The sequence below is a fragment of the Mesitornis unicolor genome, unplaced genomic scaffold (genome assembly GCF_000695765.1).
Source record: "Mesitornis unicolor isolate BGI_N332 unplaced genomic scaffold, ASM69576v1 scaffold7890, whole genome shotgun sequence".
Lineage (NCBI taxonomy): Eukaryota > Metazoa > Chordata > Aves > Mesitornithiformes > Mesitornithidae > Mesitornis > Mesitornis unicolor.
Window position 1 is genome coordinate 2,394 of NW_010158898.1, and position 21,206 is coordinate 23,599.

General features: G+C 45.9%; 2 protein-coding genes across 2 annotated transcripts in view; both read right to left on the minus strand.

Annotated features, from left to right (window-relative positions):
• LOC104540958 (spermatid-specific manchette-related protein 1-like) overlaps window positions 1–1,448 on the minus strand; it is a 2,870-nt gene extending 1,422 nt beyond the window's left edge. Inside the window, 1 exon segment of the mRNA XM_010184892.1 lies at window positions 1,374–1,448. Coding sequence (XP_010183194.1) covers window positions 1,374–1,448 — 75 coding nt within the window.
• An 11,581-nt stretch (window positions 1,449–13,029) lies between these two features.
• Window positions 13,030–19,454, minus strand: LOC104540968 (protein FAM219A-like; the record flags this gene model as incomplete). The annotated part of the gene is made up of 5 exons (XM_010184903.1): window positions 13,030–13,188; window positions 14,390–14,444; window positions 14,819–14,899; window positions 19,026–19,126; window positions 19,436–19,454. Coding segments are annotated over 5 exons (415 nt in total), but the record flags the coding sequence as incomplete, so codon positions are not given.
• Window positions 19,455–21,206: the final 1,752 nt, after the last annotated feature.

The following is a 21,206-nucleotide window of genomic DNA, read 5'->3' on the forward strand; positions in this document are numbered from 1 at the left end:
GCTGCTTGAGCTGACTTTGGCTCACCAGATTTTGCATCAGGGGCATCGTTAAATCCTAGAGTGGAGAGAAATGCCCAGGCCATGCAGCAGTGCCTGCCTTCATGGTTGTTGGGGCACATGGTGAAGCTGATTACTTTTGGCTCACCAGATTTTGCATCAGGGGCATCGTTAAATCCTAGAGTGGAGAGAAATGCCCAGGCCATGCAGCAGTGCCTGCCTTCATGGTTGTTGGGGCACATGGTGAAGCTGATTACTTACCACGCGACCCCTGCCACAAGTGCCAAGCTCCCCTTCTCTGCAGTGGGTGGTCATGGGGGTTGTAGCAGCACTGTGATTTCCCCTCCCTAAAGCTTCCCACTCACTCAAAACTGGGGGATGGAGGATGGCCAAGCATCATCAGCTCCTTTCTCCCTGCACTCAGCGTGTCTATAGGCATCTGGGCACTTTGCAGAGTGGGAGATGGGGTAGGTGCACTGGGGCTGCCAGGTATGGGGCTAGCAGAGGTTGAGAAGAGAGTTACAGAATGAAGCTCCTACAGCTGATAAAGCCCAAGAGGGCTGAGGTCTTACAGGGCAGACAGGTGCCCTGGTTGCATGAGCCATTTCTGTCCCTGCACAGCAGTGACATCTCTCTCCATGCTCTCTGCTGGCTCTCTCATAATAATTCACAGGCTAACGAGGCTTCAAGAATTGAGCTGGTTTGCAGTGTACTTCACATTGGAGCCTGCATGCTTGTTAGCCCATGTGGGGAGAGCTGCATGTCTACAGCATATGTGTGATGTCTCACAGACACACTGCCCCCCCTCCCCAGTGAGGCCATGGCTAAGGGATTCCTCTGGGACTAAGGCTGGGAGAGGTGTTGCAGTGCTCAGATCTCTCCCTAGCCCCAGCAGGGTCCCCTGGCATGGAGGTCCCCTCCCAGTCAGAGCTGAGCTAAGCCTGCGAGCTATGTGTTGGAGCAGCTCTCAGAGCCACCCAATCTGCTCCCCCATCACCATCGTGTCATGCATCAGCCCTGGGCTGAGCCCTGCCACTGCTTCAGTTTCACCTTCCTCAGCAAGATCCTGCCCCCTGTGTACTCTGAAACCTACTAATGAACAGGGCTGACATGAGAACTTGTACGGGCAACTGCCTGCCCCTGTGAGCCTGAAGACACTGCAGGATGCAGCTCCAGGGGACAAGAAGCCAGTAAGCACAGGCCATGGGGTGTCAAATGCTTTGCTAACCAGGGAACATGACCCCTCTTTCCTCCCCTCCCCATTATAGCCATGCAGCAAGGCACCCCATAAGTCCCTGTGTCATCTGCCTGGCACCAAGCATCTACAAATGGGTTGAGGTAGAAACCTCAAGGTTTCCTCCTCCCATGGCATTTACCTGCATCACAAACTTGTTTTCTTTCCAGAGCTGCAGTGGACCCTGCTCGTAGACGGTCTTTTTGATGGTTTGCATGGCAGGCAGTAAGAGTCAGTGTAAAGTGCTGACAGGGGTGTAGTTTTGGACAAAGAAGTATATGGTGTGGCAGCCCACTGGGACAGGAGTACTGAGAGTCCTGGAGGGTCCTGGGGTGCCCCACTGTATCAGCAGCACTGAGTGGGGCTGGAGGCTCCCAGCACACTCAGGAAAGGGAATGAGGCTTTGGTGCCACTGCTATGCCAGCCCAGGGTGGTGCTTGTGCCATTGGTGATGTCACAGTGTGAAAACAGGGAGATATGGTGGCTGTCAGCCCTATGGCTGTATTCCCAAGAATAGCAGGCCCAGGCACAATTGCTGCCTGTATCACTGCATGCATTACTCCATGGGTACAGCTGCACCGTCCTAGCTTTGTCCTAGCTCTGAGCTTCCTCCCCTCCTGCAGGCAATTAGCTTAACAATGGTACAAAACAGTTTCAGCTGGTCCTAGTGAAGATAATTATATTTTGGATTATGCAAAACCAGCAACAGTTGCTTTTCTAGTCCCTCTCTCCCATATTTCCTAGGAAATCCTGCAGCAACGCAGCTGTGTGCACACAGTCTGCTGGGATAGCCAGCAAAATTACCACCTGCTCTGTCTGACCTTTTTAATTAAAAAGCTGGATTTAGATGATCCTGCATGGCATGTTTGCTCTCCTGTCCTGAGTGCTATAATGGGCTCAGCAGATAGAGTGAGTGATTCTTATACAGGCAGCCAGGTTATGCCAGGGAGGGGGCAGGGTGGATGCCAGCCCATCCTCCTTCAGGGCTGCTGAGCCCTGCTCTCTTTGTTGAGGGGGATGTTGGGGCAGGGCAGCCTGGGGCACCTGAATGCATCCAGGCAAATGTGATTAATGTGCTGTTGAAATTAAGAAAACAAAGTGCCATTGATTTTCACACCCTGTTGGTCTCTGATGAACCAGGCTCAGGCTCTCCATCGGCCCTCTTGGAGCCAGTAGGAAGCTGAGGGGGAAGGGTGAACACTGGAGTATATAAGTGATGCTTCCCCCTCCCCACACCTGTGGCCTTGCAGCACCCTGGGGCACAGCTCTGGGGCCCTCAACATAAAAAAAATATAGAATCATAGAATGTGTTGGGTTGGAAGGGACCTTTAAAGGTCATCTAGTCCAACCCACCTGCAGTAAGCAAGGACATCTTTAACTAGATCAGGTTGATCAGAGCCCCATCAAGCCTGACCTTGACTGTCTCCAGGGATGGGGCCTCCACCACCTGTTCCAGTGTTTCACAACCCTCATGGTGAAGAAATTTTTCCTAATATCCAACCTAAATCTACCCTGCTCTAGTTCAGAACCATTGCCCCTCATCCTATTGCTACATGGCCTTGCAAAGAGTCCCTCCCCAGCTTTCTTGTAAGCCTCCTCCAGGTACTGGAAGGCCGCTATAAGGTCTCCCCGGAGCCTTCTCTTCTCCAGGCTGAACAGTCCCAACTTGCTCAGCCTGTCCTCATAGGAGAGGTGCTCCAGCCCTCGAATCATCTTTGTGGCCCAATCCAACAGATCCATGTCCTTCTTGTGTTGAGGGCTCCAGAGCTGAACACAGTACTCCAGGTGAGGTCTCACCAGAGCAGAGCAGAGGAGCAGAATCACCTCTCTCTATCTGCTGGCCACACTTCTTTTGATGCAGCCCAGGATGCAGTTGGCCTTCTGGGCTGCAAGCACACATTGGTGGCTTGTGTCCAGCTTTTCACCCACCAGTACCCCCAAGTCCTTCTCTGCTGGGCTGCTCTCTATCACATCATCCCCCAGCCTGTACTGATAACAAGGATTGCCCTTACCCAGGTGCAGGACCCTGCACTTAGCCTTGTTGAACCTCGAGGTTCGCCTGGGCCCACTTCTCCAGTTTGTCTAGGTCCCTCTGAATGGCATCCCATCCCTCTGGCATGTCAACCGCACCACTCAGCTTGGTATCATCTGTGAACTTACTGAGGGTGCACTCAATTCCACTGTCTATATCATTGAAAAAGGTATTAAACAGCACTGGTCCCAGTATGGACCCTTGAGGAAACCACTTGTCACCCATCTCCACCTGGTCATCGAACCTTTGACCACTACCCTCTGGATGTGACCATCCAACCAATTCCTTATCCACTGAACAGTCCAGCTGCCAGCATGAGCCAGTGGCTCCCTGTGGCTGTCCCCTGTCCCCATCAGTCCCTGGGGTTTCCAGCTGCTGATGTTGGACTCTAAAATCAGTGATCAGCTCTCGTGCCAACAGCTTTAAGGGGCAGAAATGGCTGCAAGGCTGGAGGAAAGGTTATTTCACCTATCAGTGCTGTATAGATGCAGCACTTCCTTCTGTTTCTGTCACTGTCGGGAGGAGAGGCGTAGCCTAGATGTAAGGGCTGGGTCCTGCTCGATGGACCTTCCTACTGCCTTGAGGAGAAGACTTCCCAAATGCTGGCTGGGAGTTGGCTGACCCTGGTGGGTTTAACTGTGCCATATGGTACAGCTCCACACCAACTGCTTCTACTGCACCCATGCAGGCTGGTATTGGCCATGGTGCAGAGGCTGGCACCCAAAGGCTGATTTCAGTATCTGCGATTGCTGGGGGCTCAGAGAAGATAATGTGGTTCATACCCTCTCAATACATTTCGCTCCAATGACAGTCTGGCAGGCTGGTTTTCATATGTATGCTTTTTAATATTAATTCTATTACACTACACACAACCAGTAACAATGATAAATACTGCAATTGAAATGTAAAAAAAATAAATTATACATTTCATGGGTTTTTTTTAAAAAACACATTTTAAAATAAATTAATGCATAAAACTGATGGTAGATAAAACTCCAAACAAATCACAACACAACTGATCTGTTTAAAGCAATCCTCTACACAGATGGGAACACAAGTACAACAGTGTGTTACATGTTCTGAACAGGAAAACAGAAAGAAAAAACAAACCCATAAAAGATGCAGATTGATGCTTCTGAAGTGAAAAAACTCCCAAACCCAGATAATAAAACCAATAACCAAGTTAAGTGCAGCATTAATACACTCTGCATGTCAAATGATTAGCAGGTTCCTAACATGGACTAAGGTCAAGCTACAACAAATTTATCTTCCTAATTAAAAGGTTATTCAGATCAAACCATACATTTAACTGTACTTTGCATTTGGCTGTTTCAGCTATGTTTCACTATATGCAAGGACAGCTGGAAATTAATCTCCTGCTCTGAGATTAATGCAAAAGTCAGGAGGTCTCTCCTCCTGAAAGATATTTCCATTAAATGCATCCAAAAAGGATCTCGCTTTCGGTGATCCCCAAATGCCTCCTGCCATCCCCTCCCCTGGGGCGCCAGGCACCACACAGGGAAAGGAGACCTGGGAAGCATTTGCTTGGGTTGAGTTCTTTCCAAGCTGAGGACACAAAATGGAAGTGCAGATTTGATACCGACTCTGAGGAGTGCTATTTCCCTGTCTGCCAGAAATGGCTATCTGGAGCCTGCTGAAAGTACTTTGCCAGCATGGGAGAAACCCAGATTGTATCCAGGCTCTGGATACAGCCATGGTATTTGCTATTAATGTTGGTATGAAGCTTCATACCTGTCCAGAAAGCAAATTAATGTTAGTTATTAATGCAGCCCAGAACTTGGCCACTGGCAGATAGACAATAATCATGCCAAAAAAATCCCCCTCTCCCTCAAAAAAGAAAAGAAAAGGGACAGTAGCCACTTCCTGCCAGCTTCTCCCGGTGGATTCCCATCAACTGCCACCTACGCAAGATCAGCAGCTTCAGATCTCACCAGCATTGACCCAATATGTTCCCAGTAAGGTGCATGTCTGCAAGGTGCTGCCAGGGGTCAAAGAAGCTTCTTGGGACATGGTTGGAGCCTCCTGCACTGTCCTGCTACAGTGCATTGGGAGGAAGCTATGGTACATGAGAAAAGAAACTCAAGTGGAGTTATTAAAAATTAAGACTTGTGATGGCTAACAACTGTCTGGACTGCCTTGGGTTTGAGTGGGAGAGGGGGATGCAGAACTGGGCTGAGAGTCACTTTGGTGCAGCTGCCTCTGATGCTCATCACTAGTGCATGGAGGGGGGGAGCGGGGTGGAAAGACGATAGCTGCTTTGAGGAGAGGAGTGGAAGGAGAGTGTGTGCCATATAACAAGGTTTGCAATTCTAGAACTAGCCACTGGACATGGATGCCAAAGTTTACCTGTTTTAAAAGTTTTAAACAAAGTTTACTAGCTATCCTTCTATTGTTGCTGCTGCTTTCCCCCCTTCCTGGTCTGATTCTTCTTAAGTTTGGGAAGCTGTGGCTGTTTGACATGATGGTCAGTGCTGACTCTCCCATCCCAGTCCCCACAGCACACATAGTGTCTCAACTACAGGATGTACAATGAGGTCTGGAAGTCACATGTTAGGCACAGACTAGCTCTGCATGCAAGTGGTACCTGCTTTCAGAACCCTTCAGAAAGCTATTTAATGGTGGCTCATTTCCTTCTTTATTAAACTGAAGGTTCAATAACCCCCATGAAAGGAGTAAAAATGGTTAAAAATGTGCAAAAAGAGGGAGAAAAAAAAGTCATTATTTTCTCCCCTGCAAAGACTTCATCGTCGGCAAGTCTTTCTCCCTGTACAACTACAGCCCTACCAGCGCATCTCACAGCACTCTGCCCCAGCACAGCAAGGCCACAGAGAACAGTCTTCCCACCTGTGCCTCTGCTGTGGGTCTCCAGTCTATTTGCACATGGGCTGGCAGGCCTAGGACCTGGTGTTTGGGTCCCAGACATCTTGCAGCACTGAGCTCAGGAGGGTGAAGGCAGCTGGCTTGGCTTGCTGGATCACACCAAGGTTTTACACTAGCCTGGCTAACCCTCAGCCCAACTGCCTTCAGGTGGGTGAAGAGAAATCCCAGCCTGCACTCTGTCTCACCAACCATCACAGTTGTTGGATCAGGACAGAGGCAGCTACAGACTGAACATAGCTGCTATGCCAGCTTTTCTGTGCGAAAAAACTGAGCAGAGAAATCAGTGAGCTGGAAATGGAGATGAAGGTGATAGAAACCATACAGGCTCAAGGAAGGTGGGTAACAAATGGAGTCACAGCTCTTTTGGGACCAGTGCAGAAGGGAGAAGGCAACCCAGGTGGAGAGAGGTTCTTCACAGTGAAGAACTGGGGCAACTGGATGGGCAATTAGGGGAGAAATGCTGCTCCGGAAGGGCAAACATCTTGGCAGATAATGGGACTTATCTCAGCACAGCCTTTCGGTGGCCTTTTCTTTTCCTGGTGCCTACTGTGCTGGTTTCCAGTGACACATCTGAGACAGTCACATTTTAATGAGGCTTCTTTTGTACCTTCCACTCCCTGATGCAATCCTATCACCTGTATCACCATTTATTATTATGGAATGGCTCCACAGACCAGGCACAACCAGCAAGATGGGCTCCTTCCAGGAGCAAATCCATCTTTTGCTGGAGCAGCTTTTTACAGAAAGAGAAAGGCTCAGAGCCAACACCAGTTTCTGCTGGCAACTGGGTCTGGGAAGCAATGGGAAGAGCTGCTCTCTGCAGGCACCAGGGAAAGCTGCAACCTGTTCTGGTGTCCATGCTGCTCTGCAACATGGCTTGCTGCACGGTTGTGTAGGTCACAGTGCTCTGGTCCATGTAATCTCAATTAGTCCTCGGCCTTTGCCTTCTCAGCAAGCTCTCAGAGGAGTACTCAGCCAGGCAGCATTTAGCTGCTGTGATCCTGGGATTGCCACCAATGTCAAGGGGACCAAAGGAGGGGATGTAGCTGTAATTTTTTGAAGCAATGCAGCAGCTCAGCTGCACAATACAACGACTTAAAATATAGATGTCAGCCCCTGTGAGAAACCTGCACCTGGTTAGTCTGGCATTAATCTTGTGTAGGTAATCCCAGGTCACAACCTCTTCCTCTATGCCAAGTTGCTGGCCTTCTGCTTCAGGGCTTGTGTGGCTCTGTAACAGAGGTGGGTTTGTCTGATGAGATGTGGTTCAAGGTTTGGAGCAATCTCTCACACAGGAAAGCCTTGAAAGGAAGTGACAAGGATGCCATGTTCTCCTAGAGGTGAAAAGCACCTTAAAATGAACACCTTCCCATGCCTTCCCCCTAGGCTCAACCTAGCTCAGCTTGCCCTGTGGCACTGCCCATCTATGCAGATGTTTTCTTTGAGACATGAGAAGTAGAAATAGGAGGGTGATGTGAAGAGTCAGCTCTGAAGGGTGGTAGAGGTCAAAGCCAGGGTATATTTACAATGGCACATGCAGCCTGTGCTTGCTGAGCCAAGCAGCAGCCAAGTGACAAAGCCTGCTTCATTCTAGATAAGAGTGGCCATATACCCTATGTGAGCTTTAAGGGAGAATGGTAAAATAAAGGAAGAGCCCAGGCATAAATGCCAGTTTATACCCTCAGATCATTACATGGTTACTAAAGTAAGAGCATGAAACTGCCATGGGAATATCCCAAAGGAGCCCTTCAATGCTGTCTTCCCTCCCATCAGCACTCACTATCCCAGTTGCACTCCTAAGTTCCTTAACTCCACTAGCAGGGGATGGTGCCGTTGGGCCACCAAATCTTATTACACATTCTCTGTGGCAGTATGTATATTGAGAAGTTGTGCAAGAGCCAGCTGCCAAATAACTAGGAAACACATCCTTGCCAAACATCTGCCTCCAAAGCTGTTTAATCTCTCTACTAACCTTCACCCTACAGCCTTCTGGCACATGCAAGCAATATCAGAAGGTGGTAAACAGAGGGAAAGCAGAGTTGTGCTGCTGTTCTTTGTAGTACATGTAAACATGTAAGTAGTTGTACATATAAAACTTCTATAGCATGCTTTTTGCATCTTGCTTGCAGAGCTATCCTATCAGTGGTGCACACCACACACTTGGCAACATCCATGCAGGGTGGTGGTAGCATCTTGGGAAGACTGCAGAAGGGAATGGACATCAAGAGAGGATGTGACTTGCCTGAGGTTAGAGCAAACGTAGTACGTGCCAACAGCAGCAAAGGACCCCAGATCTCATTTCTGTGCTCTAACAATCCAGCAGACTCTCTGCAGTAGTATTTGGCTGCAGTGCCAGCTCGGGGACACAGTGTTTCTATATGTGTGCATCTGAAAGTGAGCTTTGCTCCCTGCTGGTATCAGCACTGTACTGAGATAGATTAACTCAGACAACTGGGATCTGCCCTAGTCCAAGACAACACTTGGCAACCTATCTAGTTACTGCTTGTTTTCCTTTTCCTGTTGTCCCATCTGGTGCCCAGCTGGGTCCTTCCTTTCTTCAAAAGCATCTTCATGTTTCTGTTGAGTCACATACAGGGCACTGTACTTTTCAAGCCTCCTGTATGCCATTGTACAGCTTGCGGGCCAGCCTGAGGACAGACTCTGCATGGAGAGGAAAGGATTCTGCTCAGGATCAGAGATCAATATGTCAGCCAGAACACAGCTGAGCAGAGTGGGTGCCTCCTTTTGAGAAAGGAGCCAGAGAGCCAAACCAGAAACAGTGGGGGAGCACAGCATCCTGAAGTCCCTTTTGAAGTCCATGCAGCAGGCTTGGCCATCTGCTATTGCAGTCACAAGGCATCTGCAGGCAAGACAGCCAGAACAGACCCAATGGCCAAGTGTACACATTGGGGATAGACATGCAGCAATGCCAGGTATGATCCAGTGGCTCTTCCAATGGTTGGCTTCAAGATATGTCTGATAAGACATCAAATGAGCCTTTGGGATGGTCAGCTAGACATCAGCCTTCTTTCAGCTAAAGGTTATTATATAATCACCAGAAAAGCAGACCAGACCATCCTATCTAGAGACCTTCCTCAACACTAGGAGGATATTCCCCCTCACACAGACATCTGTAAATAGGGAGTTTGTAGACTGACTGCAGAGATAGAGTTGAATGCTGAGACCCTGGAGTCCAAAGTCAGCTCACATTAAAGGGCAAACTTAACATCTGATAAAAGAATTTGCTTAAACTCAGATAATTTGGTGATTAAAATTACATAAAATTACACATGAAGCCAGTCTGGCTTTAGGAGGCATCAAATGCAAATTCCTTTGTGGAGGCACCAGCATCAATATAAGGAAGCTATCTTATTTGCATGATATTTTAGATGGACAGCGGTGCAGCCTTTCATACTCTGTGGCACTCCTCCTCTTGGTATTCTTTTGACTGAAAATGGGGCCTGGCAAGATCATCTGGTTTGGTGCAAAAATTGGAACAAGGAACAATTTGCTTTATTACAAGCAATCTGTAGTTAAGAGAGTGCCCAGCAGCTCTGCAGATTTTAGGGCTTTATAATGCTGTGACAGAGAGTCAGGGTCCACGCTCTTTGCTTTTGCCTTCCACGGGCCATGGCAGCAGAGACTGGTTTGAGGAGAGCAGTGCCAGAACGGCTACATATCTATACACCTTCCTCCAATGGTATCCTTCCAGCATAACCTCCAATGAGAGCACAAGGAAAACCTTCTGGCTGAAGCAAAGGTCTGAACACAAGACCAGATAGAGAGATCCAGCCCAATCTGTGGTTAATACATGCCGCCAGGCTGTCCATCATATTCCATAACAAGTCAACAAACATGCCCCATGGTCATAACCTGCTTAAGGAATTGCAGTTCAGAAGGGTTAGTGTTCAGTTTTCTATGATAGCTACATGTGCATTGCTTTCAGCTTTCCTGATAATGACCCTACACAGGTAACTACTTTTCCCCATCCTTTCTACTTTATACCCCTAATAAAATATATGAATACAAAGCATAGAAAGGAGAAGCCAAAAAATTGCCATTTTATGATCCTGTACTGTCATGCCAAAACAGCTATTTGTGCAACCAGCTCCTTCTGTGTGCAATGAAAAACACTTGGCTTGTGCTTCTGTCTGTATTTGGAGGAAACACTGGGTGTAGTTAACATTTAAATTCATCTCCCTCCCTCCTAGGGACCCTAAAGGATTGTGCTGGAAGCAGGTGCACATCACACAATGCAAAGGGCTGAGGGCGGTTTCAGGGTTGGGGAATGCCTCAGGGCACGTGGCAGGCAAAAACCAGGAATAGTGACAATAAAAGGACTTGGTCGTGGTGCCATGGGGCAGTGGTTATCAGGGAAGGTCTGTCCTTCAGACTGGAGGCATTAGCCCTGGGAGATACAGTCTCAGCAAGCTTCATTCTGTCTTTGACTGAACATGATAGCAGCATAATGGAGACCTGTGGGACCTGCAGTCTCCCAAGGCTGCTCTAGCAGGGACACCAAAATGCTCCAAGCTCCTGAGCAAGGGCTGTGGGAAAGGCTGTGTGTGCAGCCCAGCTGGGAGGCACAGAGACTGACCCAGGAGGATAAATGCAATGAAGATGTTGCATGGTACCAATGCTGAACTGCAAAGTCCTGCTTTAGAAGAGTGAACATTTAAAGAGACTCGGCCATGTCCTATAGGATTTGGTTTGACCATGGGGTTTTGACTACATTCTCCATTAAAAAAAAAAAGACTCCTTAAGGAATCCTTTTTCCCTTTTAAATTTTTCCATACACAGGGTTAGAGACCTTCCTCCCCTCCAGACAAGTTGCTAACCTCACACCTGAGGCACTGGAAAGGAAAGCAGGCACACGAAAAAAGCAGCAAAGACTTGAGGACCTGAAAGCTTTGTGCTTCTTTAGAAACATTTTTGAAATATTCCCTCTCAGCATTACCAGGCAATGAGAAGGGGAGAGGAACTTAATTGAGAAACACTCTCTTCCTAGAGGTGTTGGCAAGTTAACCAGCACTTTTGCATGAAGGGGCAGGGATGTTCAGTAAACAGTACCACTCAGTTATCTTTCTGTGGCCTGAAGCCAGGGTGGCAGTGCCCTGTTTTAGGAAGGGGGGGCAAACACAGCTGTAATGGTTGCCCACAGTCAACTAGTGAATAATAAAGCCCAGGAGTCCTGTGTGCCCGCTCTTTTGCTCATGCTGTGGATGACACCGTGCCTTGCACTCCACAGAGTGAAAACCTGTTAAATAAGTGTCCTCCTAATCACAAAGAGGATTTCTTAAAGACTCAGCTCACTACGTGAAGATTTCAGACAGGAGATCTGTCCTGGGTGAAGCTCAGGTTCTGTCTTGCAACTCAGGGGAATTCTGATGGGAAGCTCAGAATTGCCCTCACTGTCTTCTTTCCCCAGATTCTACAGCAAACGCTGATGCAAGGCAGGCGGTCCTTCCACCTAGCAGAGCAGGAAAACACACAGTCGTGCCTATGGCAAAAGATTTCATCTTCGAGAAAAATGCTGGCCCATCCATCAACTGAGTCCTGCGCATGCTGAAGCCAGCAGTGTAATACTGGCCAGAGAGAGGACATTTCCTAATTTCAGAAATAATTTTGCATTCAAAACAATCTGCTGGTGAACTGGCAATTCAGTCCAGCCACCTAATGTAATGCCAGGTTTCCTGACTACTCCAGCACCAAATAAACACAATTGCCCCTGACTTGGGACTCTAACACAGACCAAGCCTGGTTCAGAAGTGGGCAGAGATGGGATAAACAATAGTTTCCTCTCATGGGTTTTTTTCAGCTGAAGCTACTCATAATCCTGTTATTTGCTCCCCCCCTCTAAAGTCTGACACCACCACAGAGATGCCTTTGGCATTAACAAATCTCTCCCACAGGCATCAAGAGATGCCATGTCAAGAGAATTTCAACAGCCAAGCTCTGTAAAGATGTGATTTCTTCAACTAGCTTTTCTGGCACTGACCTTCAGACTGAACAGCTCTAGTCCTGTCTTGTGCAGGACTTATTTTTTCTTAGTTGAGCAAACTTTAAGATTTTTGGAAGCAGATGGGCCTCACAGGAATGAAGTCAGTATACATGACTGGACTGAACTCAGGAGTATGGTATTCTTAGGCAAGGACTGAATTCCTGAAGACCATGGATGGATTGCAGATCAAATCTGATGTGTTTGATGATAATTTAATGTGGAGCTAAGGATAGATTGCATTGGATATGTGACACAACAGCTCTAGATAGTACTGACTTACAGTGAAGTGCCACCTATTTTCCCTCTTTGCAATTGAATGAATTGTGTCATGCTAGTCCTGGCTAGCCTTGTCATAAGAAAGGGTGCCCTGCTCTGTTCCCATTCCTGTGCCTCGGTTATGGTATAATATTGGTTACGCAAATGAATCATGTTTAGTGAATGAATTAAGAACTGACCTCCTCCCACAGGTAAAGCCCCGACACCTCAGACTCACCCCTGATCTTGTAGATAGATTGGTTTCGGTGGGCAGGAGTAACTGCAGCCCCATCTGACCCTTCCCATTCTGGAACAGACACCTTACAAAACATCTCCAGTGCCTACACAAACCAAGGAGGTATCTCTGGACCCTCCTGCATTTGCTCTCCAGACCAGTCAGTTCTACCAGGCACTGCCTGGCACTTTGAGCAACTTCTCTTTTGTTTAACCATAGTTTAAAAAAACTTATTCACCAATCATAAAATGAATTTTTTGGTTTCTCCTGGCTCCATGAACACAAAGAAGTACATGTCCTACCATAGGAGGAAGCAATGGCTGTTAAGTTTTACATTTATAGTGGAAAGCACTGATCACAGCCTGCTGGCCTCACTACTGGATGTGACAGGTGGTGGAGGAGGTGGCTTGGCAACACATGCAGGTAGGGTTGACCGATTTAGGAGGGATTAGGTCGAGGTCCTCATCATCTGGGATCTCATCTAACCGGTACCCATCTTTTAGCAGCTGGATGTTCAAGTCTTGGTTGATCTGCTACAGACAGAAAGACAAAGAGTCAAATACTTGAGACTTCTTCCTTCTGATGGTCAGAAGAGGAAGGAGGTCCCTTACTCTGAAATATATTTCCTTATCATTACCACCTGTCCCATCAATGAAAGAGTCCCAGTTTTTGACCACAGGTGAGGGCTGCCTTCTGTTGTTCTAACTTCTTCCAGAATAGGAATATCTAGAGTGAGATATTCCAGAGTAGCAAGTCAATACACTATTTTATTCTGGAATAATCTTTCCATGAAGTTCTCATTTCAAGTAATGTAATAATAATGATAAACTCACTGGCAGCTGGGCAGTCCCTACTCTCAGTCTGGGGCACTATAGCAGTTGAAAGGTGGTAAAGACTCTTGGCTTTTTGTAATCTTGGATTCAAGTGCTGTCTAGACAGATCTGGGTGAACAACACTTCATCAGGGCCCAGAGATGGCCTAGATTATTTGATCTGGTCCCTGTTCTTGGCTGTTTCTCTGCATATCAGAGGTATTTTGCCCAAGGAAGAGATACAAGGGAGAATGGCTGCTCTGCACTCTGGATGTAAAAATCAGATCCTGCAGAAGCAGTAGCCAGAGTCTGAACAACTAATTCACAAGAGAGCTTGGGAATATATTCAGAAACAATGCAGAGGGATTAACAAACTGGATTAATAGAAACAAGAGGGATTAATGGCTTCTCTGCCTTTTCTCTTTGAAAGGGTAAGGGTTCATATCTGCAAGTCCTCCCTGGAATTTCTGCTGCTCCAAGTGACCTACCTGCTGCACTAGGTGACCTTGACCCCTACAAGAACTGGAAATCACAATACACCCTCAGATCCTTTATTTGTGTCCTTGGCAAGTAGATGGTTGCTGAGCTGCCACGACAGACAAGTTGATGCTTTTGCACCACATGGGCCAACACTGCAGGACTGAGCAGAACTGGGAAAAGCTTGAGTGAAGCCAAAGGTATCTGTGAAAACAGCCAACGGGCAGATCTGTGTCTGTGCCATGGAAGTGTGGGGACAGAGCCAACTGGATCACCGAGGAAGAAAGAAACGTGACACAGTTTGTGCCATGGCCCCTTCCAGGTTCACAGAGTCTACACTACTGGTAAATTCCTTGTGGAGTTGTTTCTGGCAGCACTCTAAGTCGTTTCTAGCTGCTCTACTAATAGCATTCATGGCAAGTATGGCAGGAAAGAGTATAACTCACCTCAGCTGATGAGTATCCCGAGGAGGAATATCTGGACATGTCAAAGTCATCATCACTGCAGGAAAGGACAAGATACAGCAAAAAAGGAAACAATAGTTAGAGAGACCTGTGTTCCCTGGTTAGCCCTGTCTTTCTCATGCCATGAAGCTGTACTTTAGGCACAGAGAAGTTACATCAAGGGAGTCTGGAGAGCATCTTTCATCTGTGATCTTCAGACCTTTCCATCAAAGTGCTCTTTACTCACATCTCTTCCTACTTGTTTACACACACACACAGAGACTTGTTACGGCATATGCTGAAGGGCACAGCAAGGAAGACTGCGAGTGGTCTGCAAGAGCAGTTTCAGCAGAAATTAGCTTCAGTGCTACACTCTGGCATGAAAACTTGCTTGCATCATAATATATATAATCTTATTAACACTTTGCATACCTGTCCGTATCCAGGGCTACCAGTGGCTTTTCATCTGGACTCTGATCTAATGACGAATAGCCCTTATTGGGAACGACAAGCCTGAAATAATTAAATGTTGTCCATTAACTACACAGTAAAGCTCAGTACCACACATAGTCATATGATAGTTAGGCTGTCCCTGTTTCACTTCCTTGTAAGTCCTCCCTTATCAGTGAAGACATTTAAATGGATGCAATTCAGAGGAAGCAGGCTGTGTGTCTGGCTAGTTCAGAGCAGTTTCACAGGGATGATGAACACTGGACATACCTTGGGAACACGCTCGTCCCTGGAAGAAAAAACAGTTGGGACACTCCACACTTCATTCTGGTGAACCTCTTCAGCTAGCACTGTTTGTCATATCAGATTGCTCATTTTTGTGCCACTTTTTTTCCCCTAGCAATGAGTACATGACACTAGCAATAAATTAATGGGAAAAGGAGGCTAGGGGAAGGCAGAGGCTTGGTGCTACTATTATTCTACTATTGGAAATCAGGGATTTGGTCTTTCTACATGAATTCCAACCCAGCCCCCACAACACAGATCTTTTGAGGTCTTACTCCTAAATTTAGTAATATGAGAAATATAAGATGGTGGGTGCAGCGTAAGTGCCCAGTCAGACTAGCCCTTTTAAAATCCCATTATTTCATAATGACTTCCACTTCATCAGAAGTATTACAAAGGCTGACAATTACTTTGTACCTTTAATTGCCTAAGAGAGTTTGTGTAATGGAATACAGGCTTCAGAGCTTCTAGGATAAGGAAAATACATTATTCAATGGTATCCAGTTCAGAACAGAGTTCTTTCATCCACAAAATTGCACAAAGACTTTGGTTCATATTTAGAATAAGATCAAACAAACCAAGCAAATGGAAGAAGATTCTACATTCAGCAGGTGGGAACAGTAAGAGTGATGAAAATCTCCTCATTCAATGGGTTAACTCAGGTTTTCTCCCAAGTGAAGAACTGGTCTTTAACAACACATGATGATGCACAATGATGCTTCACTAAGAGTTTAGAAAATATAAATCTAAAGATGATAATCCATCTCATCTATGCTCCGACTGCATTCTAATCACCTGCAGTGTTCTGTTTCTGCTCAGAAAATTTCAGGAAGTCACTACAATTTTAGCAATACAAAGGCCTGCAGGTTCAGGGAAAGTAAAATATATCAGATGTTATCACAAAGCAGATGTATAGGCTCACAACTAGTTGTATTTTATTATTGTATTCATTGAAATGTAAGATTAAAGAAATTAATTCGTTTTAAAATGATGCAGAATTCGCAACCTCCAGGGAACTGGAGAAAATGGGATACACTTGCAAAATTCAACACCTCTTCCCATAACACTGAGATGCTGCTCCTAAAGCATGTAGGACAATGTCTGGAACTAAAATTGAAGCTGTGATCTGGTAGCAGCAGCTTGCTCACACACATATCATAAGTACTGACTTCCATGCTCACACTTCAGTTTTCAAGTCAATGCCCCATATATACTCACTGATGATTGTTACTATATCATGAATGAACAAAGCACTATCAGGGGATCTAGGAAAAGAGACCTTTCTGGAGCTATTTGATTAAGAAAAATCACTACATCTTTTTCTTGAGAAATGTCTTTTTTCTTAATAATACAGTACTTCAATTTTTCTGTAACAGACAAAACCTGTGATAATGTCTTTTCCCCTGATCTAAATCATCCCCTTGCATCCTGATTGTTCTTATCTATGCTTTCCACTGTCCTTGGAATAAAGCCATATTGCAGTCATAGCTGCTTTCATCTGCAGGTGTCCTAGTATGAGTATTCTTGTCTTGGTGTTTTTGCTCATTTACCGTGGAATATGTTATGACAAAATCTGAGTTTAGGACAAAATCCTCAGAGTGGGCTAAAATACCTGGCTGTGCGGAAGTGGTGTGGATGGTGTTGTAGGCTCTGCCTGTGCTCATAGTGAATATGCCAGCATCACCCCAACATTGTTCACATTTGCTCTTCAGGAGACTGAGTGTGTTATGGATTCAGATCCTTTCACCTCTAAGGCTGGCTATGCCCCTGCCCCAGAAGAAGACCAAATAGAGAAGGCAACCTGGTACTAGAGGCTGGATGTCAGAAATTCATGCAGATAATACAGAATCACAGAAGCCTCGGGGAAGGAGGAGGAGGTGGAGTAGAGACTAGGAGAGGCAATGTGGTTTGCCTGAATGAAGGAAAACATATTTGATGAGGAGAAGAGCAGAACTGTTAAAAAAGTGGAAATGGCTTTAGCTTATTCTCCTCCTGCAGAGACCAGAGGAAGCCAACAGTTCAGACTTAAAGAACTACCATAACCTGGACATTTTGCAGTGTATCCCACTGTAGTATCTCTCATTGTATTGCAGTCATTATCTCAGGAAAAGAAGCTGTTTGAACAAGCTTGTGGCATTTCTGGTTTCCTGGGGTTGCCCTGTATGCGGCAAGACAGACCAAACCATTCTGAGGTATTACTAGAGCTGTGCTTGTGGTGCTGCTTGCTTCCCAGAAAGCCAAAGGAACTGGGAGATGAAGAGACATTGGCTAGTGAGACCCTGTTCCAGATGCCTCCCAGCCATATGGGAACAATGGAGCTTGGCTACATCTGCTATTAAAGCAATGGCTGCAAACCTCTGTTTTGTAGATCCCAAGGGATGCTTCTAAAAGCTGTGTGAAAAGTAACTAAGAAAAGCAAGTCTACTGCCAGCAGGCTTTGCTTGGCTGTGGAGGCGTCCTCTGAACAGTGCTCAGGTGTCCACAAATAGAATAAAACTGAGCTGGCTGTTCAAAAGCTTTTGTTGATAGGTGTCACTGCTCTGCCCTTCTCCACCCAAATCACTCTTCTTTCCATCGGCAGCTTGGAAACAGCAGCCTCTCCAAGCAGAAATCACTAATTTTACAGGTAGGCACCTGTACTTATCCCATCTTCTCTCCCTTACCATTTTCCTCCACTAATTTCAGTGTTTCGAAATTTCTTAAGCAGCAAATCTGCTACTATTTCTCTTGAGAAGCTATTGCCTCTTGCAGCCTATTACCAAAAGAAGCCAAGTTTTTCCAACTTGTATTTGGAAGACAAGGAGAAGGATGGAAAAGCCAGCTGAGAGCATCTGCTGAACTAAGGGCCTGGCTTCTTTATATGGTCTCAACAACCAAACACGGAGCAGTGAGCAATGCAGTGTATTCCAACAACATGACAGAAGCTTACAAATAAAACTTGACGAAGTCCTGGCATGATTTCAAACTACTATTGTGGGTTTTGGGAATTAATGTGAACAAGGAACCTCATCTGTCGGATATGTTGCATACAGAGAGACTCTGACCTGCAGCTCCTGTTCTACTTAATATATGGTAATTCATGCAACTTTCTCATTCATCAATAAACACCCAGCATTCATGCAGATTCTGCTGTCATTCTAAGTGAGGTTCTCCACTCAAAACTGCCACCTTTCTAGTAGCATGCAAAGCATATGATTCTGTGGACTCAGGGGGGGTTCCTTCCTCCTAAATGCAGGTAAGTGATACACTGGTGTACTGAATCTTGAATGGAAAAAATAGAAATACTCTAAAAGAAATTATTCAGCCAAGAACATATTTTTACAGCAGTTTGTAGCGCTGTCTGATACTGTCATACAGATATGTACCAAAGCAGCTCCAGCAAAGTATGACCATGCTGTTCAAAGTGCAGAGGAAGTGTATAGCAAAGCACACAGAGATGTATTTTTCACAAGCCTTTGTTAAGTCAATCAGTATAGGTCATCATCAAAAAGGAACAGGGGAACTACTGGGATAAAAGCAGCCAAGGCAGAACTAAGCTCTAAACCAGTTTGTTACATGAAGCAGCATCATACATTCTCCTGCTGGCAGGATTATGCGTTATGTGAGGCTACCCAGAACATGCAAGACGGCCATATTAAACCCCTAATTTCAACCAGTCTGGGCTGCCTCTGCCTCCTTCAAGCTGCACTGTCACCAGTCCTGAGCCCAGCTGTCCCTGTATCTCTCCAGGGGATGGGATGCAACACAGCACAGTGTCTGGGCTTGCTAGCTCTGGGAAGGGCCATCACTGCTCTTGCAGTGCATTTGGCAGTAGGCGAATAGCAATGAACATCATCCTTGCCCATCCTAAGGCCATTAGGGATTGCAGGTTAGAGCACAGCTGAGTGCTTTTCCAGTCCTTTACCTTGTTCGTGCCATCACATTGTTCTTCTTGGGCTGCTGATTAACTGGGCTTCCCATGTTGATATTGTTCAGGGAACCCTTCCGAGTCAGCTCCCTCTGCTTCTCTGCATATGGGATACAAAGGGAAAAAGCAAAATTAGGGCAACAACCTGGCTGGCCACCATACAGCTGCAGAAACCCAGATTTGATAGCAGCAAAAGTCATAGCAGAATGAATAGTAAAGGACATGAGCTCTCCATCTCCAAAGCAGGGACACTGCAAAAACCGGACAAGCTATGTCCCATTGCCTCCAAGGTCACCAGGGGCTAACATACACTGACTCATAGCAGGTTGTTGACACCACCACACTAAGATGGTCATGGAGCTTCTAGATGAGAACCAGCTGGGGCAGAGAAAGGGCAGAGACCTTGCCTCTATCTGCACCTGGTTGCTGCATGGACTCTAAGACTCTGCTTTGTGCTGGACAAGGGAATTTATCCTTTTACTTTTTCTCTTACTGAGGCTGCCACTGAGGGGCCCAGTGGGGATAGAAAAGTGTCTCCATCAAAGCAGCACCACCATTTAGCGTTAGTCTAGCCAAGCTTGACACCAAGCCTGAGTTATTAGTTTCTCTGGATGGCAACTCAACAGATTAACATACCCCATAGCAGAAAATGTTGCTGCCTCCCTGCTTCTCTTCCTAGTGACTTGTGATGTTCCCTGTGTGTCTTTCTCTTTTATCTCACATTGATTCTTGGGAGCTTGCTGTCTTTATTAAAAAAAATAGTGAAATATTTTGCAGCTGTATTTTTAAATAGTATACTGTTCACTTAAATTTTCAGAGCTTGTTCTACTAGCTGCTGAAATGTACCTTAAAACAGTACATCAAGCTTGCTTTGTGTATTCAGTGCAAGAGGGGATTTAAATTACCTTCTTATTTAGGAGACACTATTACTCTTAATAACTTCTCACCACAGGATCACAACTAGAATTCAGGTCCAAAAGCTAAACATTCTGCAGGTATGCAGTGTTTGTGCTGTATTAATACGTCCCTGCCTCCAGTAGGGATAGGAGCCCATGTATGATAGGTTATCATATAAACTGATATTCGATTTTTTTATTCAACATCCATTCTTTTTTTGTTGTGGGAAATCAATTGGGTTGAGTTAGCAATTAACCACAAAAGTTGAGCTAACTGCCCCAATCTCATCCTGCAATGTCAGGCAAGGCTTGCAGGGAAAAGCTGAGTGTGGGGCCAGTAAAGCAGGAAAGGGCCTGGTTAAAAATGTTCTCCAGAGTGTGAGAAAATGTTGGGAACTATTTTTGTGCCATGCCTGAATAATAGAGGTTTACCAAACTGCTGGCTGGAGAACCTGATTAATGAATTCATTTTGCTTCTGCTTCCCCTGTGGTGTGTGAAATGTGCTGATATATCTTTTTTTCTCTTGCAGATTTTATTCCCCTTGAAAAGAAAAGCACCTTTTCCCACTTTTCTTGGGAAAGTGGAGTGCCTACCATGGTATGTAAGTGCAAGATGTGCCAACTCTATCCTTTCCACACAGGTAAGACCAGGGGGTCACATGTCAAAGGCCACCTTTTTTGAGGGACAAATAAGCAGCAGAGATGCCTAGAGATTGTGGTGATGAACATGGCTACGGAACCTGCAGAGAAGAGTACATACTCATACACACCATGCCCAGCCCTGCTCCTGCTGATAGCAGAGGTGAATAAATGCTCATTGAACTTGGCAGGAAAAGGACTGGACTAATAACTCTCTCTGGCATGAGCAACAAAGAGACTGATACAGGATTGAAGTAAAAACCTTAAATCAGTAATTTCTCAGGACTAGAACTTGTAAATGTATTGGTTAACTTTGTCTCCAGAACAAAAGGATGGTATTTTGCAGGCTACATGAATTTTGCTAGTCAGACACAGAGGAATAAAGGGGGGTTTAATGGAGGCAAATGTTTACAACTCTTAATAAAAACTGACTTCCAGTCAATCTACACCAGAAGCTCCAGAAGCTCCAGTGTTGACCACAAAAACATAGTGCTGAGACAAGCTGCCAATACTTTAAGAGGCTGTGTAATTCACAGAAGGTACCTGACTCAGAAACAAGGTTACAGGTTTCATTTTCCGTCAAGACAGTTAAGGCCTGCCTGAGCCTTTTAAATGGACTGGAGCTCTCTGCTTTCTATCAAAT